At 42.2% G+C, this 18180-nt stretch overlaps 1 protein-coding gene across 2 annotated transcripts in view; it reads left to right on the top strand.

Moving 5' to 3' along the window:
* Window positions 1–18180, top strand: part of pax5 (paired box 5) — a 53165-nt gene that overhangs the window by 20775 nt on the left and 14210 nt on the right. Inside the window, exons 4-6 of one of the 2 annotated variants that reach the window (XM_056372453.1) lie at window positions 176–240; window positions 3624–3749; window positions 10119–10219. In XM_056372453.1, the coding sequence (XP_056228428.1) occupies window positions 176–240; window positions 3624–3749; window positions 10119–10219 (292 nt within the window). Of the gene's footprint in view, window positions 1–175; window positions 241–3623; window positions 3750–10118; window positions 10304–18180 lie in introns of both variants that reach the window. The other variant, XM_056372452.1, reaches the window with a different exon arrangement.

Below are 18180 nucleotides of genomic sequence, written 5' to 3'. Positions count from 1 at the left end.
CACACACACACACGCACAGTTTTGCACTCCCACGATGGTCATGTTCTCTCTGTCACTCAGAATCCACTCTCTCTCTCTCTCTCTCTCTCTCTCTCTCTTTCACACACACAAACACACACACACGATCACACGATCATTTCACACACACTCTAATATCTCCTCTCTCCTCCTGCAGGATCATTCGGACTAAGGTTCAGCAGCAGCCGGGCCAAACGGGCTCAGTGTCGGCTCACAATTTAGGTAGGTCGCTGCTATAAAATCCTGTTTGAAACTGTCAAAGCAAATTTTACAGAGGAGACGTTTTTGTGCAAGTCTCTCAGGAGTGGAGACTGTGTGCTGTATTTGGAATAAGACAACGAGACCTATTGAAATTCTAAGACCTTAACTTACAGCAAAAGCCTGCGTGGACACAGTGTGAAATGTTGTGTGCCACAAAGTTCATCGCTTGAATGCTTTAATTAACATGTTTCAAAATTTAAGCCAGTTAATGGGATTTAGGATTTTTTTTTTGCCCATTTTCCATTTTTACTTAATAACGACATTTGTATTTTTTATTTTTTTTTACCAGGGTTATTGGTAAACTCAGGTGTGTGTGATGTCTAGAGTTAATAGATATCTACCTCTAATGAGTATCCTTGTATGTACAGTGGACAGCTGACATGCAACAAAGGCATCAAGTCAGACTCAAACTGGGGACATTGCAGTTACATGGTCAGCGTCTTAAACCTGTACACCACCAACACACTCCACAAGTTCCAAAACATTTAGTACGACAGCGCTCTGATGAAATTATTTATTTAGCAGCAATGTTTCAATGGGATGTCCGTCCACGGTCTCAAACAGTGTTGCACACACAGATGTGTTTTCCAACATAATCATGTGCAATAATGTAGCCAAAGGGGGAGACACCATATCCAAAACAACAATAATCAATATGAAGATTGTTGCAGGAGTTCAGAGCATCAGTGCACATCATTCTAAACACAATTCTCATAAAACATAAAACAATTCTCAAAAAAACAGTCAGGGCGGAAACTTAATTCATGAAAGAAAGTGTTACAGTAATGGATCCAGTCTTTTTGTCATAAGCTTTTTCACAATTCCCTCCCAATGAAACAACATAACGTCCACAAAACAAAACTAATTAACACAACTATTATGAGTACTGAAATGTCTGTGCCATTGGAGATCATGACTATGAATGTCCACAAATTTTGGCAAAGTGGGCAACTGCCCCATCTTCCATATGTCAGTAGGCGTGTGGTAATTTGATTAACTGTAAATCTGTTTTTGAATATATGCCACTAAACCACTTACGGTACACTACAACTCCTGCATTTTCACTGGTCAAGTCTTTAATAGAGGCTTTATGCCAAAACTTACAGGCTGCATATTCCTAAATTAACCAGGGACTAGTGCCCCTCTTGTGGGGTATTTCAGCAATGTTTTTGTTTTGCCGATGTAAAATAGATTGCAAGGAAATTTGAGTAAATAAGCAACAATAGCAGTGTTATGTGTGATTTTGCCTTTAGGATGACTGAAATCAATAGTCTTTATGCTAAAGTGACATTGTACAAAATTATCGGTTTTAATAATATTCTGATATCCAATCTCAAAAGACCATAAAAAGAGCATCATTATTATCGTGTTTATTAAGTTACATTTTGAACGAAAAGAAAGGGAAAAAAACGAATCTTTGTTCAGACTGACAAGGTTTGGATTGTTCATGTGTAATTTATAATCATGTTACAGACTGAGGAAATAATATCTATTACAACTATGACTGGCACATTACTGCTTTTTATTCGATGAATATCTCCAAGTACAAATAGCCTGCATATGAGAGCCATTCTCTCTCTCCCTCCCTCGCCCCCCTTATTTTGTCCTGCAGTGGATTGTGTTTCGGTGTCTCTCATATCTTCATAATCGCACATTGTCTATTAATCTAAATTAATTTCACACACACTGCTCCCTGACTCCTGCCTTTTACACACATTTAGCAGACACACACATACACACCTAGACCCAGTGAGAAGCACACACACACACACACACACACACACACACACACACAGGCATGCACGCACACTTACAGATTACACAGATAAATGGGTCCCACTCCCAGGCGGAAAATTGAACATTTGGATTTGCAGAATAAAAGCGTTACGTTCTGATAAAAAAAAAAAAAAAAGACTGAAAAGAAAGAGAAAGGAAAATCAGATAATTGAAGTGCTAAATCAAGTGATGGGGAAAAGGAGGGATATGCATTCATTATACTCTCCTTGTCGTTAGCAAAGCAGTAACGGCTGGAAGGGACCTTGATCCTCTGGTTTGTTGTTGTTGTTGTTTTGTTTTTTTTGTTTTGTTTTTTTATTTCCCCTTTTCAGTCTTGTCTTTCTGTGTTTGGGGGTCTGCTGGGAGAGAGGATTAGGATGTCTGTCTCCACACCTTTCTGTCCCTCCTGGGATACCATACTGTCACTCAGCCCCACGTCCGCGCACAGGGGCACAGATAAGGGACCAAGGAGGAGTGAGTGACTGTATGTTTCGGTGTATGTGTGTGTATGTGTGTGTAAGGAGGTTGCGGGATCTGTGTGTGTGTGTGTGTCACTGAAGCGGTGACAAGTATGTCGCTATGTCGCCCAGCGAGGAACTTGTCTCCTCCAGGGGGAAGATTAGAGGGAGAGACAACGAGGAGCAAAATACAGACAGACTTCTGTCCTTTGTGGCTTTTTCTCTGCCTTCAATTTAGTCTGTATAGCCCAGTAAAGTTTTAGAGGATTGAAGCGCATCTATGTTGAGTTTATGAGGAGAATAAATAGGATAGGATTTAAATTGTGTTGCATTCCCTCAGAGGTTTTTGTTCTCTATAGTACCTTTGGTTGTGAAGGCATCACAAAGAGAATCAAGAGGTGTGAATGTTGCTCTTCAAGTGAAAGGTACAGAAAAACAGATCTTGGTGGGAAACGGCTCAGAATTTTTCAGAAATAGTTGTGGAAATACAGAGTTTTTCATTTTTTGAACAGCCTTAATTGTATGTGATATCAAAGGACTCCACATTACACATGCAAAAACATTACACACGACTCATTTTGTGTTTCCGAATAGTTCTTTTACTTACAGGTCACATACTGTATGTAGCAGTTGAACTCACCTTTAAAGCTCTCTCTGGCACTCTGTGTCTATATCTGACACTGAGATGTCTTTATAACATTATATCAGTTCTTTGAGACATTGCATTTAGGGTTTTTAAATAGATCATAATGTAATAGTTCTGCTATGCTCCTATAAAGGTGACATTTTCCATTATACATGAGTCCAACACTAAGTCCTTTTATAATATTTCTTTTTATAATATATTTACAGAGACACTCTAGTTTCCTCTAGACAGTTTCTCTCACTTTTTTTAGTTCTTCATACGCTTTTGTGGAGCATTTACAGGCAGCAGAGATCATTCAGGTTTCAGTGCAGGAACTCACTGATCTTTCTGCATTTTTGAAATTCTGTGATAGATTCCGAATTTTCCTCAAAGGGCCTCTGAACAAAAAAAAAAAAAAAAAACAGGTTTCAATGATAAAAATAGGAACAATCACCTCTCTCTGTTTTCACTTGTTCTGTCTGCAGCGACGTCCGTGGCGGCCACACAGGTCTCAGCAGTGACCAGCGACTCGGCCGGCTCCTCGTACTCCATCAGTGGCATTCTGGGTATCAGTTCAGCTGCTGATGTAGGCAAGAGGAAGAGGGATGAAGGTGAGCACAAGAATGTTTTTTGTGTCTGACTGCTCTTGTATCTCCTTGTAAATCATTGTATTTTTCAGTGTAAATGGTGTGTTTCCAAAATATGCAGTTTCTATGTCCACATAAATACACAACATACATAATGACGGACAGCCTCAGGATCCACTCCTCTCCATACCAGCATTGAAAGCCAAGATTGAAAGAACTCAGCACATGAGGATCAATGACAGATGTGTGTGTGTGTGTGTGTGTGTGTGTGTGTGTGTGTGTGTGTCTGTGTCTGTGTGTGTGTATGCATGTGTAATATGGGAGCTCTAAACCAAACGTCTTCATTCAGAAACCCCTATCTATTAACTAACAGTGCTTCACAGGAGAGCACCCTGAGAAGTTAGTTTTATGCATGCACTATTGATCATATACGCTGTCATACTGGATCAATGTTTTATGCATGTTAATGGAGGTGTGAGCATGTCCATGTGTGTGCACATAAGGGGGTTCTCACAAGAACAGTTTGTATATGTTTGTGTATGTGCATACATGTGTGCATGATGAGATTGTATGAGTGTGTGTATGTGGCAGTGTCAGTGGCATTAAAAAGCCATCACACAGACAGTCTCCTACGGTAAATGAGACAGGACCAGATGTCGGAGCAAGAGGGGGGGGGTGACAGAACGCCACTAGGGGCTATTTCTCGCTCTTTTTCGCACTGTCTCGCACAGATTCACACTCACATACACACACACACACACACACAGACACACACACACACACACACACACACACGGATACAGTATGGGGTCCTTTTCCCACTGCTGATGAATTTCCAAAACATTCCAGCAGGTTCCAGGATGATTCCCGGGTGTACCTCGAGTGTTCTGATATGCTCGGATACGGCCCACTTACCCATCAGCAGAGCACAAAGACTTTAGACCCAACACATACACAAACACACACACACACACACACACACGCACGCCCACCTTTACGTGAGATATAAAGTGCTTAACACGCATTCTCAATTTGCACCAAAAAAAAGAAGTGCTGAAAATTTGATAGAAGGTCAAAATATTGCAAAAAAAAGTTTTTAGTTTTAAAAAGGAAAAAATGGTGTCTCAACAAAAACAAAATGCAACAAAAAGCAATGGAAACAAACTTTGTAGAATATTCGTGACATACATGAGGCAAGTGACTTAATACTGACCTACAGTTGTCCTTTTCACAGCAGACTTTGTATAGGATGAAAAGCACAGGTGTAACATTAATTATGGCTCTGTTTCTTCAAGGTGTTCTTGTTGCAGTGCGCTGCTATCATGCCTGCTCACTCACTGACATGACTTAACAGAATTATTAGTTACAGCTGTGTTTTTCCTGCTGTAACAGGTCAAAATGTCTGCTGTGAAATTTAGGGTTTCCTATGAAGCTATATTTCATTGACAATAATAACAGGACTCATTCATGATAAATGTATCCCTCTCTGTTATGTCTGTGGCAGAGAGTTTGTGGTCAGATCTGTAGTTAAAGTAGAAGCTCTGTAATCTAATTAGCAGCATTATTACTTCACTTTGTTTCTTTATGTGCGTGACGTGCTGCGCCATGTGCTGCTACATGTGTGGTCTGTTTCAGTTTTACAATGTCTGGACTTTGTGTTTCGCAATTCGTATCGAAAACATTGTATCACTTCACGTTTCACTGGAGCATCCAGGAAGTGTCATTTGAGCATCGTGTCGCTCCGCGTCACGTTCCTGCTTGTGTGTTTTATCTGCAGTGTTTCTGTGGCAGAGGTCTGCGCGGTTGGCTCTGTGGTCTAATTAACAGCATTGCTAATCACAGCTTCCATTAGAGCAGCCCCCGCTGGATAATGACACACACACACAGCAAGGGGCGACAGGGGGAACAGCATGCACTGACATGGACAGACAAACACATACACAAACACACAATAACGCAAGCTTCTCTCAGACACACTCACATATGCTTGACTGTGTGGACATTTGTAGACACACAGAGGGAGAAAGACATCACACACGCGAGGCCAACAATCACACAAGTCTTCTCTTGTTGACTTTGTTGTTATATTTATCTCTCTGTGCAGCTGAATATGTTACATATACAGTAATGAGACAGTCACAGCGAACCTCAAGGTCTTTCATGTACGTCAGCACATCAGACAAGCCTCAAACCTCGATCTTCCATGTATGAAGCAAAGAATTTAAAAGCCTAATAAAAGGAGGTGAACAATGGTTTTATTTCCCCCAAAAAGTCGGTACTCCAGTGGTAGAAAAAAAGGTAAAATAATCACCTCATGTATTTCTTTTAATTGATTTTGTTGAATTTTATTACGGACTAATGGATTGAGGTGTTCGGGCATGAAGACATGAAATGATTCTTTTGCATTTGAGCGCTACCTTTTTCCTGACTTTGTTTTGGTTTGTTCCTGGATGAATACAGGAGCCTGGTTCAAGCCACAAACAAACTTCCTGCTGAAGTGCCCTTGAGCAAGCTACACAGATGTTGGTGTTGTTTGTATTGTTATATTGTTTGTTTGAGGTGTACCTCCTGGAGGGATTCTTTTATTGTCTCATACAGTATCGTATCGTATCGTATCGTATCGTATCGTATCGTATCGTATTGTATCGTATCGTATCGTATCGTATCGTGAAACCTTTTATATTTCCCCTGTAATTTATAAGCATAGAAACGGCAGCTGTGCAAGTGATGGGAACACAGAACGGCGGGATCAGTAGCATGTGTGTGTTTGTGTGTATATCGGCAGCAGGAGTGTGTGAGGGTAAAGCTCTGTGGTGACCTGTGCCCCCAGCAAAAGAGAGGGGAAGTGGGGGTTTGACCGGGGACAGAATGTAGATGAATGGTAGTGAATGGAAGAACTTGACTTGTGGGGCCAAAAGGGGACTATTGTATCTTAACCTATTCTCTTACACACAGTGTGTGTGTGTGTGTGTGTGTGTGTGTGTGTGTGTGTGTGTGTGTGTGTGCGTGTGTGCATGCAGCATGGATATGGAGGGCAGAACAGGTGGTGCCAGTTATTGAAGGGAATGTATCTTTTCTTCAAACTTGAGTGAAAAGTATTCTCAGTACATTTGAAGAAAAACCATATATATTGGTTGTTCAGATCCTGCTTTCACACGAAGAAGAAATAGTGTCAATGGCATTTACCCAGAATGCCAAGTTGACCTCTCACCTCCTTGTGCATCCACTGTGACATGCAGCAGCTTACTAGATAAAAGACGCCGGGAGTAAGGAAGAGATGGAGGATGGAGGAGAAGAGGGAGGGGAGCGCCGCTCTTCACCCTGAGTTCCTCTCAGTGCCTCTCGCCCCTGAAAACTTTGATCTCTGAAGTTGAGATGGGACACACACACACGCACACACACACACACACACACACACACACACACACACACACACACACACACACACACACTCTCACTCACACACAGACAAAACATGCATGCACAGGCTGTGACTGTGAGGTCAGACTTGTAAACCTTGTTCTATCAGTATGATAATAGATGTCAAGGGCAAAATGATGCACATTGCTGGTGTTCTACACACACACACACACACACACACACACACACACACACACACACACACACACACACAAACACGGAACATGCACTGACACTAACAAACAGGTGACAACCCATCTAACTCTCAGAGGTATTTGGATTTAATAATTCAACTGTTCGTGGGTTGTCGAAAAATGGCAACGGCAGGTCGAGTCAGAGGGAGACGGTGATTGAGAGAGAGAGAGAGAGAGAACCAAGAGGTAGGGAGAGAGAGAGTGAGTGAGCAAAAGAGAGACAGAGAAGGCGGAAGAGAGAGGAAAAAGGCAGAAAGGAGAGAACAATAAGGGCTCATTGTTTGTTTTGTTCTGCTCTGAAAAAGAGGGAAGAGAAGCGCTTCCCTTCTGAGACTGACTCACAGAGATAGAGGCAGCTGTGAGTGTGTGCGTGTGTATGTGTATGTGTGTGTGTGTGTGTGTGTGTGTGTGTGTGTGTGTGTGTATCCGACAGTGAATAGGATTTAACCCGTCACGGCAATGAGTTTCTTTACCCATCCATTGATACAATGAGACCAGCCGGATATCAAGCTACCCACCCACCCACACCCACATCCACACCAAGACACACAAGTCAAGCACACAGACACACACACACAAGTACAAGCGCGCACACACACACACACACACAAACACACACACACACACACACGCACACACACATCTACACACATCTACACACATTCATACAGATGAATGGACAATATTGATTATCATAGGTAAAAGCTTTGTTCTTACTGTTCGATTACAGTAGGTGCTGTCTTTTGCTCTTTCTTCCTCTGGTTTTTTGTGGGCTCTCTGTCGGCTTTGGTCAGTCTTTCAGGGTGTGTGTGTGTGTGCGTGCATGTGTGTGTGCACGACAGAGAAAGCAGAAAGCAATAAGCTGGCTGAAATGGTGCCATCAGAGCTACATGATTGATCAATTGAATTCCATCATGGGGACTGGCCGGTGGGATTAAATGGGTCGCCGTGGGTTACCAGGCTAAAGCATCATACTGGCTTTATCTCCCCCTTGATTGGTCTGTCACCAGAGACCTGGACCATACACTCACACTGCTCCCAGCATCTGTATATGAGTGTGTGTGTGTGTGTGTGTGTGTGTGTGTGTGTGTGTGTGTGTGAGAGAGAGAGACTGTAGAAGAGAACTGAGATTATGATCAAGCAGTGTGTTTGTAAGAGAGTGGGTGAAAGAGGTTTTGTGTACTGAAAAGGTATGGCGAGGTGTTGTGAGGTACGCAGTGTGAAGGTTTTTTTTTCCTCTAGCAGCTGGATACGGTCTCATGATTTGAAGTTTACTCGTGGTCTTTGTGTGTGTGCCAGGCCTACATTTATCATTATATAAAGTTACCAAATTTTATTTCACAAAGACATCACCTTTAAGAGGTTACCACTGAAGCTAGGATAACACAGTTTGTGACCAGTTTCAGTAGTATTCGAATGTGTGACCAAACCGTTGGCTGTCATGTTGCATTGTGGGTAATGTAGATGCCAGATGTCAACTAGGAAGATATTTTTCAATCACAAGTGCAGTGCCAAACTGGTGGAGCACTGGTCAGAGAAAGATCGTGGTGACGTATAATAAAAAGCCAAATATTATTTTAATTCCATGATGGGAATGACCCTAACATTCTGCTCGCTAAACGAACAGTAAAATGACCTGCAGTGCGATGGCATTGATTGTTAGCATTGAATGTAAACCTTGAGGTGAGGAATCGCCCAGGATCATAATTCGTAGCGTTCCCAGATCTCAGCAATTACTTTGGAACGTACAGTGCTGTCATTACCGAAAGAAATGCTGGCCGAAAGCATGAAAATAAAACCTGATCAGTCCCAATCAGACCTTATCAGTGTGGAACAATAGATGATATTTCTTTCTTTCTTTCTTTCCTCTCTGTCTTTCTTTCTTTCTTTCTTTCTTTCTTGTTACACCATTCTTTGTTTTTTTCTTCAGGACCACAGTCTGGCACAAATGGATCTGTATTCTCAGTCCAAATGGAAAAAAAAAGAAAAAATTTGAAGCCCCTTCCCCCTCTCCACCTGTCTGTCATATCACTACCCTAGCCGCCGGACACACACTCACACACATACACACACACTTGCAGACACACCAAACGCACAGTGACCCCCAGGACTAAAATAGGCTCTCAGGAGCGGTTTGGAGCGATGAATTGGCTGTATAGCGGGGGATTTTCACCCTCATCCCCTTTTTCTCTTTATCTTTTTCTCTCGTTCTCTCTTTTCTAATCATTTGTGGGCCGCGACTCTTCAGAGTTCTTATAATTGTCTCGTTCAGTCCCTCAGCCTTGCAATAACTGCAGGATACGAGAGCTCACAGTCTAATACTGATACCACAGCAATATATATTTGTGTGTCTGTGTGTGTATGGGTGATACGACAAGGGAGACGGAGAAGCGCGCATATATGAGAGGCGAGAGTGTACTTTTGAGAGATCAAGAAGGAGAGACAGCGTATGCTTGGTAATGGATTGCATTTGTATAGCATTTTCTCTGAGTCTCCACAATCTATGAAGTCACTTGGTCCTAAATGAGCTCACTGGAGTTCATCTGAGTCTATTCTTCACTCTAACTTCTCTCTCCAAATCTGCCTCAGTCATTTATTTTATCAACGCATGTCTTTACTCCTCCCTTCAATCCTTTATCGCTGTCTCCTTTCTTGTTTCTCCCTCTGTCACACACTCCAGACTAACAAACACCTCTTTAAACCGCTGATTTCTCCCTTAAACATCCTCTGTTTACAGCCCCTCTAACCCCACTCCTTCCCCCCTGTGTTCTCTGTGTAGGCTTGCAGGAGTCACCGCTGGCCAACGGGCATGGCCACAGTGGGCGGGACTTCCTCAGGAAGCAGATGAGAGGGGAGCTGTTCTCGCCGCAGCAGATCGAGGTATTGGACCGCCTGTTTGACAGACAGCCATCCTGTCCAATCCAATCCAGCTCTGACCTCTATGTGAGCCCTGACTCTGGCAAGGTAAGGGCGAGGCATCGTGCAGGCTTTGGGCTGAGGCTGAGTTTGGGAATAGGTTAAGGGTTAAAAGTCTGTAGGGTGTTCCAATGGAAAGTAGGGCTGATGCAGAGGGAAAACTGTGCATGAAAAAGTTAGAGGCAGAGTCACAGAGGCGGCCACCATAAACTAAAGCCTAGGCACCTCATTGGCCAGCAGATACGGCACCACATCTTGGGTCACTGCCCCAGTGGGGACGCGCACACATCCACTTGTGCCGACCCTGCCGAGCTGCCTTGTGTTGAGTTCAGACAATTTCATAAACACACTTATGTAGCCAGATTTGTTAAAACTTTTCATAGTGATGTTATATGATTCCTAATAGTTTACTTGTAAGCTTGGAGCTCATCTAGCACTCGTTGCTTGAGTCATTATATATATTTTTCATAGTGTGAACAAATCCCATAAAAAGACCTAAACCAACAGGAAACTGATCCTACTAACAAGTACTGAGCTTGATTTAACTTATTCCTTTGTGCTTAAGACCAAATGTCCAAATTGATAAAAACACATTAATGAGCCACACCATTTCACTGGGTGACATGTTCCTCCATTATAATGGACTAGTGACATTTCCTGCTGTCATTTCTCCTGAGTGACTTTTGCTAAAAACTATAGTGTCAAACTGTTTTAAGAATTTATGTAGCCTTTTGATTGGTAAAGATTTATGTGTTTAGTAGGATCAAATAGTGTTGGGGCTGAGTAGCAGAAACTCAGTATATAAGTCAAAAACTATTGACAGATGTTCTAAGACATTGATGTTTTTTGTGTTTTCATGGGTTTTGTTGACAGTAACATAAAATAAAATGATGCAAATCTTATCCTTTAAAGAGAGAGTTACCCAAAATAGGGACCTTCCAGCCAGAACAAGACGCCAATTCTTGAACCAGCTCAAAGTGAATAGCGGTCTCAGCCTGACCACCACTATGAAAATTGTGGACAGAGGTGCCAAATATAGCCTGTACATCCATAACTGAAAACTGAAACAAAGAAGAACATGTATTGAGCTCCCAAGGACAGATAAAAAAAAATCATTCAAACATTAAAAGCTTCATTAAAACTACAGACCCACAGATATACAGCAGAATTTTCTACCATATTTGCAAGCTAACATTAGTGTGCTTGATCTAACTGCAATATGAAATGCTTGTCTCTGCTTTTAGCTAAAAGCCTGTCCTGCCTGCTATGCCTTGCCATGCCATGCCAATCTTGATGAAATGTGTCACATTGCACAACAAAATTATAATTTAAGGATTTCTAAAGCAATATATGAGCGGTGCATTCATTCTAATAGATTGTTTTTACTTCTTTCATGTCTGTGGTGAGTGATGTGAAAGTATCAGCATCAAGTTGTTAAACTGACAGACTGCTGTGTGTTTCTGTGCACTGATAGAGAATGTATTGGCTGCAACACAGGCTCAGTCAGGCCTGGCCTATTGATGTTCCTATAATCTGGACGCACTGCAGGGGTTAATGAGCATATTGACCTGGCTCCTATTATGACCTCACTTCCTGCTGCTCAGGGACACCGATGGAGCTGTCCACATGCTGATGCATCCTGGGAATGTGCTGCATATGTGTGTGCTGTTTGAATGTGAGGGGGGAAAAGATTAGAAAACAAGAACGAGAAACGGCGTGTCTGTGCGTCTTAATGTTGCATCTAAATTGACCTCCCGCCCTTTCCCAGCAGTAAGTTAATATAAATCTGAGTGGAATTGAAAGGAGTAAGTAGCACGCTGCATAACAAAATGAACACAAGCGAGCATTTGTATTCTCTCTACCTTTTCTCAAATGTCTTCTAATCTGCAGCCGTCCAGTCAATATTAACGAAATGTTTTGCCAGCATCTCAAAATGACACTTCTGTTTCCACAACCTTTAAAGATATCCCTACTTTGGGTTTATTTATCCAGTCAATGTCAAGGGCAAGAGGACAAACACTTAATGGTGGAGCAGTAGTAAATGGAACCACAGATAGGCTACAGCCTTAGACCTATAGGGCAGAGTTTGGCTTTTTAGCCCATTCACTTCCCTCTGACCGACATGGAGAGTGGAGTGGCACAGGGCGAGAGGTCGACAGGGATTGGCTGTAGTAGCTCTATAGACTACGACTTGAGACTATAATACCCATGATTCATAGGTCAGTGTCCTCTCTGAGCCCGGTCAAGCCACTGGGGTTGGGGTCAGAGATGGGGGGCTTTAAACTCTGGGTCGCACAGGGGTCAAACTGGCTTTAGGAACTGCATTACAAAGAGATGCAAGCACACACGCACACTTTCTCTCTCTCTCTCTCTCTCTCTCTCTCTCTCTCTCTCTCTCACACACACACACATACATAAACACACACACACACAAATACACACACTCACGTCACTATCTTTCCCTTTACCTCTGCTCCTTTCTCTCATCCTGTCTAATCAACCACCGCCCCCCTTTTTCCCAGCGTGCATTTCCCAAAGGGAATGATTGACAGTCATACCCTTAACACTGACACACTGACAGCTACAGCTCTGCCTCTTTGGTATGTAGGCTGTCTAAGGTCTGTGAGCGTGTGTGTGTGTTTGTATGTGTGTGTGTGTGTGTGTGTGTGTGTGTGAGTGTGAGAGGTGGTATTGTAACGTTGTGGTCAAGGAGGGTCACGGTGTGTTGTGACTGACATTCCTAAAAGATGCCCGATAGACTTGGCCCTGCTCTTGCTTTTGCTGCCATTGCAGTGGGTGGGGGTTCTTTTGACGGCGTGTGAGATGAGTTATGTGGGTGTGTTAGTGAAAGAAAGAAAAAGGTAGAGAGAGCAACCAAGTGAGAGTGAAGCAGAGGTGCGAGTAGCTCGATTTCAGGTGCCAAAAGTATATTATAATGGTATACTAATACACTGTAATTTCAGCAGTTATTTCAAGCTCCTCATTATCTTTTAGCTTTCTTGCACTGAAACACGAGCCTCACTCATTATTTCTTCTTCCTTCATTTCACTTGAAGAGATAAAAAATAAAATTGCTCACATTCCTCACAAGCAAATCTTATTTTATCTGTCACCAGTAGTTATTCTTCTATCCTGTTTGTCTCAGACCTTCTCTTTATCTTTCATCCCTAACAAGCCATCCTTTTATCTCATCTCTCTCTCCTGCTCTTGTTCCCCCTCTCCCTGTAGTCTATTAAGCCCCACTATTAATTTGTGTGTGCGCGCTCATATGCGTGTCTGCATGTGTGCCTGTCAGAGAGAGTTCATTTGAATTTCCCTTCAATCACTTCCTATTACCCAGGTGATAAATCAGCAGGGCTGATGGAGCCCCCACCCATCCATGCTGCCCCGGGTCCAAATGCCCACCCCAGTACCAACCAGCTTGGCTTCACAGTGATATAGAAGTAAAATGAGAACGTCATTCTCCCAATTGATAAAGCTTAAAAAGAAGCAGAGAGGTCAAAGGTGATCTCCTCCAAAGGATGGAGATGGTTAAACTGGTCAGACGGGGGTGACGGGCCAATAATGCACACTAGCACCCTTAATAACTGCCCTATAAACAGATTGTTACACCCTTCACTTCTGTCTGTATCATCAACCAGATGATAAAAACATGATTATTCAAGGAGAAGGCTGGTGTTATTGTAAAATTTGTCTTATTGTTAACAAACTAAATAATTCTAAATAATTCCCACTGAAGATGTTAGTTAAAAAATGGCTCTCAGATATGTAGTTTAGTTTTTTTTTTTCCTAAAACAGATGCGCACTGTAGTTTTTAGCAAACGTGACTAAAACAGTAGTAAATGGCATACTCCTGGGGACTATTTTCAGCTGCGGATTACTACACAGTTAGTACTGTTTTAAGTATTTACTGCAGCCGGATGTTGTATGTGGGATTCATTCAAAATAAACTACAACACCAAAGTTCATCGCAACACATGACCCAGTGCAACATTGTGGACAACTATCAAGCTCTAAGAACGAGCTACATCAAGGTGTGTTCAGACACACAAGCCATTCGCGTGAATTTGAGTGCTGGACCATTTTGGCTGGTTTTCATAAGATTTGTTGACAATAAGAAAAATATAGAATATCACTATTTTAATATCACTCTCATCTTGTCGGTTCTTTGTCAGTAGTATGTAATCACTACTCTGGGACCACAAAAGAGGTGTTAACCATCAATACAATAATATTTAAATTCAAAATTAAAATCAATAAAGTATTCATAGATTAGAAATGTTTTCAATTTCTCATTCAAAATGTATGAACTTTCACTGGCTCTCCACAGAGTTGAGGTCTGGTTCGTCTGGAAATGAATATCCTCCCCACTGCGGCCACGCTCAGTTTGAGCGCAGATGAATTCCTTCCTCACAATCCCTGTCTCAGTTTGTGGGCCTCTGAGGGAATTGTATTTGTTTATAGCCGAGCCTTTTTCCATCAGGACTACACAAGACAATGTGGAGAGATGGAGAGAGAGTGGGAGATGGAGAAATCGGGAGCTATTTGGGGAATGGAGAAAACTGGAAATACTATTATGCAAATGGTGCAAGCCAACAGGGCCAATGTGTGTGTGTGTTAGTGTGTGTGTGTGTGTGTGTGTGTGTGTGTGTGTGTGTGTGTGTGTGTGTGTGTGTGTCAGAGGGCCGATTAGGGCTCATCTGTTATTGATGTGAGATTTGGACCAAACCATTACCTTCCCATATCTGAGTCAGTAGACCAAGCTGTGTGTGTGTGTGTGTGTGTGTGTGTGAGAGAGAGAGAGAGTGAGAGAGTGAGGAAAACAAAAGTAAAAACTGCTGTAAAGGACCTCACAGGTGTATAGCCCTTTTCCATTAGCTTGTTAGCTTTAATGCTTTCTTGTTATTATTACCGATGCTCTTTACATACAGAAGCAGAGAGACTGGAAGAGAAAGTGTAGGGAAGCCAACTGTAATCAGGGAAATTTGTATTTATATATTTCAAATTCTGGGGGAAAGAATATGGCACGTTTTTTGTGTCATTCAACATATGGCTTATTGATATTTTGAAATTTTATTTTGAAAATCCGGTTCAAATTCCATACAAATGGAAAAAATGTTAATCAGTGACACAAAGTTACTCAAATCATACAATCTTGGCCTCCATACAGAACCAATATAGTAGATCACAGCTAATCTACTTTAATTAATTAATTATACTTAGCCTTAATTTTCTGTCTTCCTCGTGTCTTATTCCAGCCAATATTCTCAATCATGTCAGTCCCACCCTCGTTTTATACAGACGTTATTTATATCTACCTACCTCCTTTCCTCCTTTCTTTCTTGCATTGACTTCCTGCCCCAGGTCCAACTTCCCCTGACACCTTTTCTCGCACCGTACAACTCCCCCACCCTCTATTGCCACCACCACCCCCCCAAAAACCCCAACCCCTCCTAGGCCCGGCAGCTGCGTCCCTCCTCTTTGATGAGGGCTGATGGCGCCGTATGAGCGGTGGAATTGACAACATTTACAGGGGCGAATGAGAATGATCCATCTTCCTTAGCGGGCCTGTCACCCCACTGGCCAAACTTCATCATGGGCAATTACCACGGCAGACCCCGTCTTCTCTGCTGCTGCTGCTGCCTGGCCCCCATCTACATGGATACATGGACACATTAGACACCATTATAATAAGACAGAGAGCAGCCAAGAGAGGGAGGAGGGGGTGTAGGGGGTGTAGGGATAATGTGTATGATTGGGTGGAAAAAAAAAACTACAGGTGTGATGTGTGAGGGGGAGGAGAGGAGGGAGGCATTAAGTGAGAAAAGAGAGCTTAAAAATGTGTCTGAAGCCTAAAGAGAGAGAGAGAGAGAGAGAGAGAGAGAGATGTGTGTGTAGTGTACAGGGTGTAAGCTCTTATTTGGCAGGTCACAGTCCAGTGGTTGTGTTGTGTGTTGACGAGCACAGAGGTGTTTAAGAGGTCAGTGAGCACAAACACACGCCTACACTTACACCTCCACACACACACACACACACACACACACACATAGACACACACAGATGCAGGCGTATTAAAAGGGTCAGTGCAAAACTCTCACCTCATCACCTAAAAGAAATTCTGATTGCTGTCATTAGTGTGTACACACACACATACACACGCAGGTCAGCAGTAATAAAAAGGAAAAAAGGGATGGGAACTATTTAATGCAGAAAAGTGAGAAATATACTTTGCTCAGTTTGTGTACAAGTGCAGATAGAAAGACGCGTAAAGAACACAAAAAGGCTTGAAATGACAGCTACTCAGGTATGTAAAGTGTCTCAATTAAGCAAGTAGTAATTATACGTAATTAAATAAGCCATATCTATTGAGTAAGTACATTGCAGGCATTCACCTTTTAGTCCAAAGTGATTTAAATCTTTCTGCATACACATACAACGCGAGGAATTCAGGTTTCGGTGTCTTGCTCAAGGACACGTCAACATATGGACAGAGGAAGGAGCCGGGGATCAAACCTTGCAATTAATGATCGGTGATCAGTGGCTGGTTCATGTATGTTCATACTTAACTGGCTACCTGCAGGTTAATATGTATAACCAAGAGGTGTTTAGTGCGTTCACAAACAAATCTACACCATCACCATCATCACTGAGTGAATCAGTAGCTTTTCTCCCCTCACTTGGTGTCACCTCAGCCGTGATCACGTCCTGATTTTAAGCTCATTAAAGCGATGAATCTTTGAAAAATGAACAAAATCATTTCTGTTATTTGATTATCTGTTTAGCTGCGACTCCGTCCCTCCCCTTTTCCGCATTTTTCGAGGCAGGTCAGCATAAACCTCCTGATGCTGCCTGGGAAAGAGTGCCAAGCTTGGAAATCGTTGTGTACTCAGGAGCTGTCAGTTCAAGCCTTTTGTGCTGCTAATGCCTCTTCATAATTACATTTGTCCACAAATTGAGAAGATAAAATTTCACTTTTCTTATTCTCCTTTCTTTTCTTTCTCAGCACACAATTATGCAAGCACTGACAAATACAAAATGACCAAAGCAAACAAAGGCGCACACACACATATACACACATATAGCCAGCAGTCAGGTCATTTGCCCATCACGAGCACAGCGACCCTGAGAATCTGTGGTACTTAATCCATATATAGTTGGTCATCAGGGTCAATACCATCACTTTAAATCATCACAGGCACACGCACATGCACGCATACACTCTCTCACACACAAACACAGATCTGACAGAGAGATGAGGATGGATGGATCATGGCTGTGTGCTGGGGTCAGACACAGGTGAGGGGACAGTTTCCATCCATCCATCCATCTGTCTGCGCCTTGGGAGCGTGAGAGAACAAGCTTTAACCGGAGTGATATTGATAGAAACAACAAGTATTTGTCTGAATTATTGGGGTTGATTCAGAGTTCATGATCTAGGTTGTGGATGATTTTTTTTTTTTTTAAATATGCTTTTACATGAGTAGTTTAGGGCTCAGGTAAAAGGAGAACATCTTTTGGCTTGAAATAAAATTTGGATAGCAGCAATCAAAAGGGAAATTGTGACATTTTTTAAAATTACATCCTTACATTAAACTATTTTATATACAGCAGCCATCATTTGCTGTAACTTGTGCAACTGTAGAATTATCTGGCCATTGAGTAAAACTAATTTCTTTAAATGTGTCTCTCTTAATTAATTGCCATTCATTTTTATCAAGGTCACACACTGTATTCGAGACAATATAAGATAGATAACTAGACAACAACCAGATATTGCTTTGTCACTTCAGTCCCCTATTCTCTGTATGGTTTTAAACTTCTGTAGTGTGTAAGTGTGTGTGTGTGAGTGTGTGTGTGTGTGTGTGTGTGTGTGTGTGTGTGTGTGTGTGTGTGTGTGTGTGTTTTAAGTGCATTGGGAGTCTATGT

This window comes from Seriola aureovittata, chromosome 3, assembly GCF_021018895.1.
Source record: "Seriola aureovittata isolate HTS-2021-v1 ecotype China chromosome 3, ASM2101889v1, whole genome shotgun sequence".
Lineage (NCBI taxonomy): Eukaryota > Metazoa > Chordata > Actinopteri > Carangiformes > Carangidae > Seriola > Seriola aureovittata.
This window is presented reverse-complemented; position numbering and strand designations above follow the sequence as displayed.